Source organism: Colossoma macropomum, unplaced genomic scaffold (assembly GCF_904425465.1).
Source record: "Colossoma macropomum unplaced genomic scaffold, Colossoma_macropomum, whole genome shotgun sequence".
Taxonomy (NCBI): Eukaryota; Metazoa; Chordata; class Actinopteri; order Characiformes; family Serrasalmidae; genus Colossoma; species Colossoma macropomum.
In genome coordinates, this window is record NW_023494792.1 from 50,182,527 (window position 1) to 50,195,985 (window position 13,459).

The 13,459-nt window shown below is 38.8% G+C and overlaps 1 protein-coding gene across 2 annotated transcripts in view; it reads right to left on the reverse strand.

Annotated features, from left to right (window-relative positions):
- The window catches only part of dock4b (dedicator of cytokinesis 4b), a 164,103-nt gene that overhangs the window by 10,811 nt on the left and 139,833 nt on the right, over positions 1-13,459 (reverse strand). For both annotated transcript variants that reach the window (XM_036577481.1, XM_036577483.1), the window contains 8 exons: positions 7,444-7,527; positions 6,922-7,041; positions 6,409-6,530; positions 4,504-4,624; positions 3,951-4,032; positions 1,785-1,894; positions 904-976; positions 8-109 (listed from right to left, as the gene is read on the reverse strand). In XM_036577481.1, the coding sequence (XP_036433374.1) occupies positions 8-109; positions 904-976; positions 1,785-1,894; positions 3,951-4,032; positions 4,504-4,624; positions 6,409-6,530; positions 6,922-7,041; positions 7,444-7,527 (814 nt within the window). The remainder of the gene's footprint in view (positions 1-7; positions 110-903; positions 977-1,784; positions 1,895-3,950; positions 4,033-4,503; positions 4,625-6,408; positions 6,531-6,921; positions 7,042-7,443; positions 7,528-13,459) is intronic.

The window sequence follows — 13,459 nt, forward strand, 5'->3', positions numbered from 1 at the left end:
TCTTTACCTGAGTACGGTGGCCTAGGAGGGACAGGGGGGCACAACAGCTTTCCGACAGAGTCAGAGAGCGGTGTGTCAAGACTCCAGCTGCTTGGGGCAGGCTTGACCACTTTCACACACAAAACATGCAGCTTTGGTCAGTTCACTTAGCTCAGCAGCATCACAGTCCAAACAGAGTGCAGCAGTGTCTTATTTATGGTGACACACTTCACTGAAGAGCAGCCATAGGCTACTACATGTGTTGAAAAGCAGTGTCTTCTTTGCATTGGCTCACCGCACATGCAGTTATCACAGGAATCCACTTTGGTGCCACATTAATAAATCATTAATTCAATTTCCACTTTAGTTTGTTCGAATCCTCTAACCTTCAACGACAGTTCAAAGAAAGCAATCAAAACGTTGGGTCTATTTTAATTAAACAAGGGGGTTTCTCGACTAGATTCACAGGATCTCCCTGGAATATGCAATATGCAGGAACGAAGCTGCATTCTTGGCGCTACCTTCGAAACTGCAGACGCGTACAGCATGAATATCATAAATAAATATTTGACTTAAATCTTGCCTTCAATAAAGCCTAACGCTGGAGAAAACCCATCGCCCTTGGGAATCGAAGACGGCCTTTGTACCTCCGAGGCATTAAATGCAGATTTCAATGAAAGAATAGATAAATGGGTGAGGGGATGGTGACTGAAATATTTCAGCCCTATTTTGAATAGCGATGAGAGTAGCATTGGTGCACCTGAGTGTGAATCGGGCTCACACGCACTGTTGCCACAGGACAAAGAGAGAGCTCAGCTGTCAGCTAGAATCAAATCCAGCCAGGCAACCATCAAAACATCTCACAACAACACTGTGACCCAGTGCATGTAAGTGTGTGTGTGTGCTGTGATAAATGCAGCTCACCTTTGTCTGGATTGGAGATGTTGGGGTCACTGCGAGGCAGAGAGGCATCTCCTGAAGGATGTGGCATTGTCCTCTGTAGAGGAGACACATGAGCACATTTATGGAGGAACCATCTCTTCCTTTTTCATCTCGGCTTTTGCCAACAAAATGACCTTTACTGCAACAGGAACCGCTGCTTTAATCTTTAAGGACAGAGTATTACTGATGCAAAGCACCACTTTCCATAGCACTCCCAGTGCTTTTTTGCCTTTAATTCTCCCCAAGAATAAGCTGACCATTCATTTCAGTGGTTATGTAGAGACTGTATAGTTTGGTTTATAGTCTTTTACTACACACACGCGCATAGTGATATGCTGATGGTGTGGGTTCACAAAACTTCTTGAATGCTAAAAACTCCCAAACTGACATGCTTAGAGTATAAATATTTGTTTCCCTTGCTTTGGTCTACTGGGCTTGTATAATGCTATCATATGTGGAATCCATGATTTTCATATGTTGTTTTGTAATATATATATATATATATATATATATATATATATATATATATATATATATATATATATATATCCTATATGGATATATAGTGTATTTAGCAGTGTGGGGTTAAGAGAGGTTGGGGTATATAGCGTGTTTAGCTGTTTGGGGTTGAGAGAGGATGGGTATATAATGTATTTAGCAGTGTGGGGTTGAGGGAGGTTGGGGTATATAGCATGTTTAGCTGGGGTTGAGAGAGGATGGGTATATAGTGTATTTAGCAGAGTGGGGTTGAGAGAGTTTGGTGTATATAGCGTGTTTAGCTGTTTGAGGTTGAGAGACAATGGAGTATATAGTGTATTTATTAGTGTGGGGTTAAGAGAGGTCAGGGTATATAGTGTATTTACCTGTGTGGGGTCAAGTGGGTTGGGAAATATAGCACTGCAGGGCCTCTCTCTCGGGGACAGGCAGGAGTTCTCGCGGGCATGTTTGTGTTTCTCGGACAACTGCGGTGAACCTGAGAAAAGGTTGAGGAGAGGGTGTTAGACTACTAACGTACAATAATGTGCACCTACCCAACACACACACACACACACACACATTGTCTCTCTCTCTCTCCTTGTACTGTTTCTCCTGTCTTGCTAAATGGACAGTACAGGAGCAGTATCCCCCTCCCCCAGGTAACCTCCCTGCTAGGGTGAGAATTGTGCTGCGCTGGTGGCAGACAGCTATTTGGTGCTGAGATGGATTCGCAGAGAGAGGGAGCAGTTCAGACGTGCCTGCAGCTCAGCCTGTTTCCTTCATCAGCGGGGACCGGGTGGCACTCTCCCGCCACTCCACCTCACCACCACAGTCATCAGCAGCAGCGCTATTGCAGCACTGCCTGTAATTCTCCCCAACACATTACAGCCTGTCTGCGCTTTATGGAGGTCCCAATGAAACCGGAGAGGCAAGAGCGAGGCTGCCAAGAGGACACCATTGCCTCCAAAAATGCCTCTGTATATTATTGTTAAGGTCTGCATTCACTAGAGAGCAGACTGCGAGTGAACAGTGAGGTATTTGTGTAACTGTATGTAACTGTGTAACTGTAATGTATGTGAGCACCTATACGTACATACACATATAAATTTATACAAATATACACACATACACTAACGCCCTACATAGTATACATATATATGCTTGTGTAAATATACATACATATACACAAACACATACACACCACCTATACTAAATACTATCATCTATATGTAGGGCATTAATGTAAATATATTGTATATAGATGCTTCCAATGTAATGTCAGTCAGAATTTGGACACATTCATATTACACATTTAAAAAATAGTGAAGACATCAAAATGGGATACTGGGAAATATTGACCTTCTACCACATTTGACTATCTGGACCCACATATCTCATCAACATCTGATGGGCTCAAACAAATTAATGAGGACAGACATTCCACAAATTAATCTTTCATGAGTTAGTAACTGAAACAGTGTAATAGGTCCGTTTTCAACTCTAAATTTCACTAAATTAAAACTGCATCATGCAAACTGTTTGTTTGTGTCTGACATGATACAGAGCATCAAATTTTTAGTACAAATTTGATATGTATGTTCAAAGCTTACTCAGCCTCAACCACACCATCAAGTTCTGAGTCTGACCCAATCTCAAGAAAATTCTGTCCCAAACTGACCAGAAATTGCAGAATAAAACCTGATATTTCAAATGATACCGCAGTTTAAATTACTGTGTAGCATTCATGTTATCTTTGATAAGATAAAGATAAAAGCTAATTAAAATAACATGATAAAATAAAAAATCAGCTTTGCTAAATGAAGTCTAAATTCCACGTTAACAAATGTATTCATCAACAAATGCCTCTGAACAACAAATGCTTTTAGTCTGGATAAAATTTTTCTGGATAAAATTTTCAAATGCACTGTTCTAACACTGTACAGTGCTGATGTTGCTGATATTGGTCTTCACCCGTTTAACCCTAAAACTCACACATAACATACTGAATATATAAAAAATATTTTTGGCCAAACAAATGAAATACAAATTTCCTTATGGCTGCACCAAGCTGTGCTCTCCTGTATCAATTTGCTGTTTTTTTTTCCCCGCATAACCATTTTCTCACAAGCGTGGGCCTCGTGGAGCTTATTACTAAACTCTGTCAACAACACGAGTGGGTGACTCCAGCATGCCAGATTAAAAATGTTTTGAAGTAATAAAAGGGAGGAAGAATAAAGGAGAGAGAAAAACTAAAGCAGAGGGAAATCTGTTAAATCTTAAAATCTGTTAAAAGTGGGAGGCGGGCTGCGAGAAACTGAATGTGAAATTTTAACCCCGACCTGAGCCTGACAAACGTTTGAGCAGTCTGGATCAGTCAAGTCCTGATGGGTTTGGAAAAAACATTTCAAGCAGGAAAGTGTGTTCAAAAGGGACAATAGGGAATGATTATTGTGACCTAAATAAAAGCTCTACTAATGAAGAGCTCTACAGGCCTGTAATCATCTCAAACATACACTGTGGGCTCGGAGGGAAAGTGGAGTGGCAGTCCTCACCTCTGGCACTGGACGGAGCTGAGCTGGTGACATTGGGAGATGCTGAGTGATTGGAGCTGAGGCTCGAGGTAGATGGGCTGGGCTGAAGATGGACAGGGAGACAGAAAAAAGAAAAAACACAAAGATTACAAACAGTCCTCTGAGATCTGAGTCTAAGATAAAAGCTCAAGAACAGCATTATCATTTCAATCCATCTTTTTTTCAACTCATACCTGAGAACCTGAGAATCTTATTGTCATAGAGAGAAAAAAGGTGAGAAAAGACGGAGAGATTAAGAATGAGTGTGTGAAAGAGAGAGAAAAGGAGATGAAGATGAAAACAGCATGAGGGCAATTAAGAGAGAGATAAGAGCAGAAGGAGCAAGTGGAGAGAGTGAGATTAGGGGAGAAGATGAAAGAGAGACTGATTTGGAGCAAGTAGAAAGAGAGATGTAAGAGGAGGTGTAGTAAGGGTAGAGGTGGCAGGCTGATTTAGTGCCTCAGAGTTCTGTTGAGTGCGCAAGTGTGTGCGTGTATATGTGTGAGCTGTCGGTGCGCTGGGTTGGAGCACTCACCTGCATGTTGAAGACTTCGTCTGAGCTTTCTGACTGGCCCGTAATGTTGCTCACTTCATTGGAGGCCTGCGATGACAGTGAGGACGAAGAGTAGCGGTTCACCGCAGGATAGCTGAGAGGACTACACACACACACACACATAGACACATGCAGTGTTAGAATTCAGCCTCCATATGGTGTTTTTATTTTAAGCAAAGCTGTGAGTAGAAAACTCTTTACACTTGGGGGAGGGGGGGGGGTTTACAGCTTGGCAATAGCTAAAACTGACAGTTCTAACATAGACAGCTTTCCAGCCCAATAAGTGTAAAGGAATACAAACATGGTGCAGTCGACTCCTAATGGCACTATGTATGTCTCCTGCTTACTGAAACACTCCACTGACACTGAAACTTAAAACTCTATTCCAGATGGTTTAACCAGAGAAGGTGCTGTAATTTAAGTGACTGCTAAAGGGATCTGTGATTTTAAAACAATATTTATCATCACAGCGAAAAATGATTCCTCAGCAAGTGAGCATAATAAACAATAATTCTGGAAATATGCCTAAGATTTCCCGTTTTGAGATTGATGAGATTGTCGTTATTTTTTGAACTTGTGTGAACTATTTTTATCAAGTGAAAATGTCTTATTCTGTCAGAAGATAATTTTACATTATGTCTTGAAACACTGCAGTGTGCACATTCTCCCCGTGTCTGTGTGGGTTTCCTCTGGGTGCTCCAGTTTCCTCCCACAGTCCAAAGACATGCAGTCAGGCCAACTGGATATGCTAAATTGCCCCAAAGTGTGAATGTGTGTGTGTGATTGTATATGCCTATGTGTCTGCCCTGCAACGGACTGGTGGCCTGTCCAGGATGTTTCCTGCCTTCTGCCCAATGACCGCTGGGATGGGCTCCAGCACCCCCCACGACCCAGAAGGATAAGCGGCTTAGTTAAAGTGTGTATGTGTGTGTGTATGTCTTGAAACAAGTAAGATTATCTGGTCATAGTATAAGGCAATTTCTCTAGATAAAATTAATAAAACCTCGTATAAATAGGTTTGTAATATACTTACAACAATCTCAAAATGATAAATTTGAGATTGTTGTAAGTATATTACACTTCCTAAGAAATCATTTTTTGCAGTGCAGCATCAGTAGGAAGTGAATAGCCTTCTTTAACTCATAAAACCCACAGTAACCTCAAGGTAAAGCCTAATAACAGACAATATTTTTTGGTGGCCACATGTCCCTGTAAGTGTTGCATCTACCGTTTGCATCCAGCTATCTGTGCTAATTTAGGGAAATTTCACCTACACATTATCTGGTACAAATCGACCAGTCTAATCCCTTACAGATTGACCTATCCATGCTCCGCCTACTAATGTATTCCTTCACAGTAACTGTTACTTGGTTGGACAAGCTTTACAGGACACTGGCAAAAATTCAATTCAACCTAAACAGAAAGCAGAAAGCTGTAAACAGAAAGCATGACAATATGTTGCCTTGAGCTACATAAGTAAAGTCAATCTACTGTCTATCTATCTACTGATAGCTGTGGAAAGACAAACTGAGGGAGAAATTTTTAGATCTCAATGGAAAAATAATGGACCAATAACAGTCTCTATAAAATTTGGAGTTGATTCAATCACAGCTGTTCCTGATCTGTCTTAACAAAGTGACCACAGCTGTACATAATAAACATCATCTGAAATTAATCACATACATGGAATTCAGGTATTGGGACAAAAGGTTGCTCAATGCACAATGGCTACAATGTCCAATTAAGTTGAATGGGATTTTGCCAGTGTTCTGTGAAGCCTATCCAACCTTGTAACAGCTGTGAATGAAAATATTATGGGTGGTGCATAGATCTAGGTCTTGGGGTCTGATCCTGCACACAACAAACACCTGTCACAGTCTCTCTCACCTGCGGCGGGGCACCACGCGACCTCCCTCTGGGCTCAGGATGTTGGGCATGGAGTTACGGCCGGTGCGTGGGCTTCCATTGGGGAAGTGGATAGGACTGGCCCTCACATATGCTGGGAACTCCTATGTATGTGAAAGGAAATAAATTAGCTTGAAAATTAGTGCAGAGAGAGGACATAATAGACTAGAAAGATCTAACGCAATATGGAATTAAGAAATGCAGAGATATATTATTTAGACCTAAATAATATAACTATCTAGCTCAAACACAGAGAGACATCTCACAAATTACTCATAGTAATTAGGACGATATAATGACTGTGGTTGAAAACTATGAAACTTTCACTACATCTCTCACTACAATTTCACTACAGTTCTAGCTGAAAACAACTCATTTGGGGGCAATTAAAATTCTATTTGTTAAACGTGTCACTTTAGTTTTGGAAACAGACACAAACATAGGCATAACTATTCATATATTTGTCTTTGAAGCCATTTAAATTAGCAGGTTTACCTGAATTCCTAGGCTGGATTTCATCAGATGGAACTGGTCCACCAGTTTTTTATGCAGTGGCCGCATATCCTGAGGGACGAACTTCTCATGGACGGCCAGACCAAACTCCAGTATGTGTGCCTGAGAGAGAGACAGAGACCTTAAGCTTTATAGACATTTAACTTTCAAACTTTCTGAAACCAACACATAATAAACATAACTACAACATTTCAAACTGCACGTGAAAAACATAACTGCTTAATTTAACACACTATCTAAATTGCAGCGTTTATGCTCAAAAGGTTTAGAGGCAAAGCTGAACAGCCACAGTGGTGTAAGATAAGACAGAACTAGTCTGCCATAAAAGTCATCAAAAGTCATAAAAGTTTCTAATATCCAATTGATCTCTTTATCTGACTCAAATATGCTTAAAAAGAAAAGGAGAAAATGACATATGAGTGAGAAACACTGAATTATGGACTGACTGGACCATCAGTTTGGTTAGTATATGCCTTGTGTGTAAAAAGATGTATCAATACTGACCTGCTCGAACATCAGTTCTCTCAGTCGTCCGATTTTATCTCCGTCCTCTGGGTGATTCATCATGTAATCTTTCACAAAGAATGCCTGAAGAAAATACACACACAGTTAGACCATCCAAGAATCCAAACATGATGCTGAATGCTTTTATATATTCTTCAAAGCAAAAACACACAACTGAATCTTCCTGTAGCTGTCGGCTTAAGGCTGCAACCTTGTCGGGTAAATCAAAAATACATTTTTAAAATGGAGAAAACTTAAGCTAAAAGTTACATCAGTTGAAGGGCGATATTCTCCAATGTATTAACATTTTAATAGTCTCTGACTTTGGAATTTCCTGTCGGTACCAGAATCGGCCATAAATATTAAAATTTTCTGCTCGTGACCTCTAGCAGACTTGCATAAGTGCATGCGTCATCTAACCTCTAGGTGCTTCATATGCATACTATAGTGAGGAGCCCACAGAAGACAAGGATGCGTTTTGAACTTTTGATTTTGTATCCATTTGGATGCTATTCCATGATGTCATGGCACCAGACTGAACTGTTCCAGACAGCAGAAATGAATTGCAAATGGCAGGCGCTCGGAGAAAACACGCCGCTTTAAAGGAACGCCATTGAGAACAGAGCTCAGGAACACAGCCTTTTCAAATCTTCAGAGGAGGAAAGAGAGCGGGGTGAGGAACAGAGCCTGGATTTGTCTGCAATCTCTCCCAAGGATGACGGGCCTGTATCTCCAAAGAGCCAGCCAGAGAGGAGAAGCTACAGGATGGCGCGCCTTCCTCCAGCTTCAAAGAGCCACACGGAACAACTCCAGTGGCCTAAATCTGATAGCGCAGCCGCTCCACCACAACTCCACCACCACTCTGACAAATATCTTTCAGAATTTCAGCCTTACAAGTGTGTCTAAGAACACACTCTTCAAACTCTTTGAACTGGTTTCCAAGGCAACGGTTAAGTGTAGTACCAGATTAAAATTTTTCTCAATAGAGAATCACCATTAACACAATAATTAAGTTCTAAACTTAAGGCTTATTCTCAGCCCCTAAAATGGTCCATGTCTTTGGACAGTGCTCTAAGAACAAGCAAATAAACCAGGACTGCTTGAACTCACTGGGATAATTTCCCAGGCAGCAACTAAGCCTAGAACCAAAACAAAAAGAATAGTCTATGGAGAATCACCATTACCATGGTAATTACAGAACTGTCTAAGAGTCAGAGACGACCCTTCATTTGTTAAATTTCCAGACAACATATTTTTTAAGTACAAGCTATATATTTTTCAGTGTCAGGGGAAAAAAGAAGAAAACGTATTTAACACGAAAAATTCTTCAGCATTTACTGTGTCCACCTTTTCCTTTATTACAGCTTCCATTCTTTTGGGAAACCTACTTTTAGTTTTTCAAAGAAATCTTCCGAAGTGTTTTTTCACACCTCCAAAGTTCAGTCTTAGAAGTTGGTTGCATTTTCTGCTTGTCACGGTTCAAATAATCTCACATTCAGTGATGTTGAGGTCTGGACTCTGGGGCGGTCAGTAAATTGTTCTGAGAACACCAGCAGCTACTTTGTTTGATGTTCTTTTTTTGTCTATTTGCTTTTTCTCAGTAGCTACACATCCTTTCAGAACCACAGTGTTGAGTTGTCTTCTCACAGTAGAAGGATGGACAGAAACACCTGTGGATTTTTTCAGATCTGAAGAAAGAGTGGAGCTTGATTTTCTCCTCTCTCTCAGAGATGAAAGTTTTAGGTACTGTTTGTCAGAGGGTGACAGTTTTGGAGTTCTACCAGGTCTTTTATTGTTAGGAGTGTCTGCATCTCTGTATCGTTCAATAATTTTTAATAAGTTTTGGAAGCTCCTGTTTTTTCACTTTTTTTTTCTGTGATTTTTCTGGATTATCTTTTATTTAATCACCTTAGAAGTATCTCCTGTAAAATGAATAACTTTCTTACTTATAACCTGCCAACTTAATGGCCACATTGACTGTAAATTAAATAAATGAAAGATGGTCTCTGACTTTTGCACAGTACTGTAAGTACCTAAGGGGTATTCTGGGTCTGGGAAAATGGTCATATTCTTAGATATAATGTCTGATTTCTGTCAAAGAACAACCAAATAAATCAGTACTGTTCAAACTTGTTGGGCTAGTTTCCCCAGGTAATGATCAAGTCTAGTACCAGATTAAAAAAAATAGTAAAGAATCAGCAATAACATGGTAACAAGTCCAAAACTTAAGGCTGACTTAGTCTAAAAAACAAATAAATCAGTACTGTCTGAACTCACCGGGCTGGATTCCCAGGCAACAATAAAGCCTAATACTAGATAAAATAATTTGAAATGGTGAATCGCCATTAACATGGTAATTAAGTCTGAAACTTAATTTAGGCTTATTCTGGGTCTGGGAAATTAGATTATTATTAACCGATACATCTATGAAAGTCAATGCACTATGTGTCATATGTTTGCTTTCCTCTGGTTAAAGATAAACATGCTTTAGCCAGTATATAATATTAGAAAATGGAAATTAGTCACTGTCTTATTTCATGTCTTTAAGGAATATAAAAAGAAATTGACACTAATATTATCAATTTGCAAATAGTGAAAGGCAAAATCACTGTCAGGGGAAACTAAAAATCATTAGAGAGAGTCAATTAAAACTGAGAGGCTTGCAAATGAGAGTGGAAAAAAATAGATTTTCCTTAAGGGCTGAACCTAAATAGCAGCAATAAATCTAAATAGTAATGCCAAAAGCTGGACCATTCAATAATGAGCAGACTGCTGCTACTGCCATGTATTACAATCCAAATCCATTTAATGCTACTCATTCACATTCACTGCCCCCAAACTGAACCACTCTTGTCAAACAGAGTGACTTGTGAAAGGTTAAGAGAAACATGTGTACATAAATGTATACACAAATTTCTGTCCCCACTCAACCCCAACACACTCATGCAGCTGGTCAGTTCCTCATACAGAGCTGACTACCCTGACGACGCATTTGCAGAGTCTATCAAGGTGAATACTGCATGTGCATTAAAGCGAGGTTGCTATGCAACAAACAGCCACGCACACTTGAGAGCGTTGCCAGGTTGACCCAGACGTTACAAATTTTCCCAGAGCTTTTAGGCTGCAGATGGACAGTCTGCTTTTAAGGCTGCACTGTTCATTCATTTTCTTACTGCACAGCACGCAACAGGAGTTCAAAGTGTGGTAATGCAGGGGGCTATCCAGATGATCCCACCCAAGAGCCCACACTGCACAAAAATCACCTGAAATCAACTGAACTAACCCTCAGTTATTGAAGGATTTTAAGATATCTCAAAATACAGGGCCTTCTTGCATGCATTATTATGCTTGTTGTTGTTGGGGAGGACTCTAAAGATGACATTTTCCTATTTTATTTGACTATTTTTTACATCCTATTTTATTCATTTTATTTTTAAAAAGATACTACCAGTGAAAAGAGTGGCACACCTAGAGCACTTAGATTAGACACAGGAACAGCAGTAAAGACATCAAAACTATGAAATAACACATTTGAGGTTTTGCAGAAACCAAAAACAGTTAAACAAATCAAGCTAATTTCTATTTTAGATTACTGTCAAAATTATCCCCTATAATCCCTTATTTAATCGCATTTGCCTTATTTGCACAAACTTGACCACTTATAGAACAGTGCATTATGTTGTAGCTGTATGAGTGGACAAAATACACTTCATCAGAATGTATTTATTACTTTAAATAACATTATTTTATCACGAATGCAGGGTGAACATAGAAACAGAGTGCAGTTTCCAATATTCAGTCAACAGTGCCACTAATGGAACTTGCTGTTTAACAGCTGTGTATTTTTGAGAGGGCTGCAGTCTCAGATTTACAGCAACTTTGCTACAGATGGTTCAACTGAACAAACTAGAAAAAGGGGTCAAACAATAAAAATTGTGATGTTAATTACTTATTGTTTTAATATTTTACTAACATATTCATTTTGACACCACTAATACATATATTTTAATTTTTAGTTTTGTGTTTTTTTTTCATAATATCTCTGTTTTGGCTTTGAAACACATTTCATTTGCATTTAAGCATGAACCTTCGAATCAAAAAATGTCTATAGGATTATGAAAATGCATGTCCAGTTCAGTATGTCCAAACTTTTGACTGATAGAGTAATTTCCCAGAGGTGTTCCTAATTGCAGGACCTGAAAACAATAGCAAAAAAAACATGAAGCTCATGAAGCTTTCATGGAAATAGATTAACATGCTGAGTGAAAAAACAGGCAGTAAAGACTAATGCACTAGGGCAAACCAATGAAAGAAGGTTCAGTTGCACATTTGGGCAGTCTAACCACTCACTGGTAGATTAATTCATTCTGGCTTTGATATTATTATAGTTAATTTAATTAGGCCTACGCTCCTACCAACCACAATAACTTGCAGCGAAGTTAATATAGCTTTGCTATATTAGCAAAGGCTTTCTTGAATATGCTCTCCACCTTCCTCTCTGCTAAACCTATCCACAAATATGCACCAATTAGACTTTTCTATGAGGCACAAGCTTTGGTAACTAGTGCACCCCAAGGCACACATTCACAGCTTCACTTGAAACTTGACTCCATAATTATAGACCCTGAATATCTAATATCTACAGGTCCGTTATGTTTAGTGAAAAAGCTAGAGTGTGTAATTTAACACCTCCAACCCTAAGGACCTGTATGTGGGCCTAAGGTTTAATTCCTAATACATAACTTAGGTATTATTTTCACAATAGGCAGGGGTGGGCAGTATGACAATATGTTATCATTATCGTGATAAAATATGTTACAATTTGCTTTTCTTAGCATTATGTGGATATCATTAGTACCTAAAGAACACTGACTAACTATGTTTCATTGCAAAGTGAGCATAAATAGGTCTGTTTAATTAGATTTAGTGCAGTACAGTTTGTAAAACATAAAATCATTGTAATCGTAGATTTATTATTATTATTATTATTATTATTTTTATCATCATATATTTTTGCATGTGGCACTACAAGTTCTATTTTGTCTGTTTCAACTGGTTAATTATCAGAAAAAACTATACATCCTGATGCATATTGTGTATCATGAAAATGTTGAAGAATCATGATATAAATTTTTTGCCATATCACCCACACCTGATATTCGGAACAGAATAATTCATAGTAGTTAATAAGTAATAAGTCTTAAGATTAGTAATTGCCCCCAGATCTCTGTTTCTGAACGAGAACCATAACATAAGTTAGAAATTGGTAAAAACTGGAGTCTTCAAAAGGTCCAACATAAAAAGACCTGCACGGGGTGCTAGATAAATTGGAGTTTATAAAAATCACTGGATGGTCTCTTCTGTCTCTTCAAGGGGCAGGTCTGCAGCTACACACACACATGCCCAAATACCTACACACTCACACAGAACAACTCGGGTGTATTTGCCTACACACATCACTCACTATCAGTTGAGTGAGAATTAAATGATTAAATGATTAAATTATACAGTCGTATGCGAAAGTTTGGGCGCCTCTGGTCAAATTATGTTTTGTTGATTTATCCTCTACAAAGAACACATTACTGCACGTTTTAATGGACAATTAGTATAGATTTGCTGAATTTAACAATTTGGGAGAAAAATAAAACAGAATACGGTCTCTGCAAAAGTTAGGGCATGTTATATATTTTATTTTTTCCAGTATCCTTAAAAAATAGTTGCTGTGCACGAACATTTGTAGAAAAATGTGATTTTTATGTGTGTTCTCTGAAGAGGATGTGTTAACTTATTTTCAGTTAATAAATAAGTTGACACACTTCTGCATATGACTGTAGAAGCGTTTTCTATATTTTTAATATTTTCTGTATGCATAAGCCTTTAAATGAATGTCTTTAAGATTATGAAAAATGTACATGTGTCTAGACTTTTGACTTGTGGTGTATTTCGAAGATATGGCACATAATCCATAAGAATAAAGGTTAACTGCTGCTGATCAATAAGCAGCATCAACAAGAGC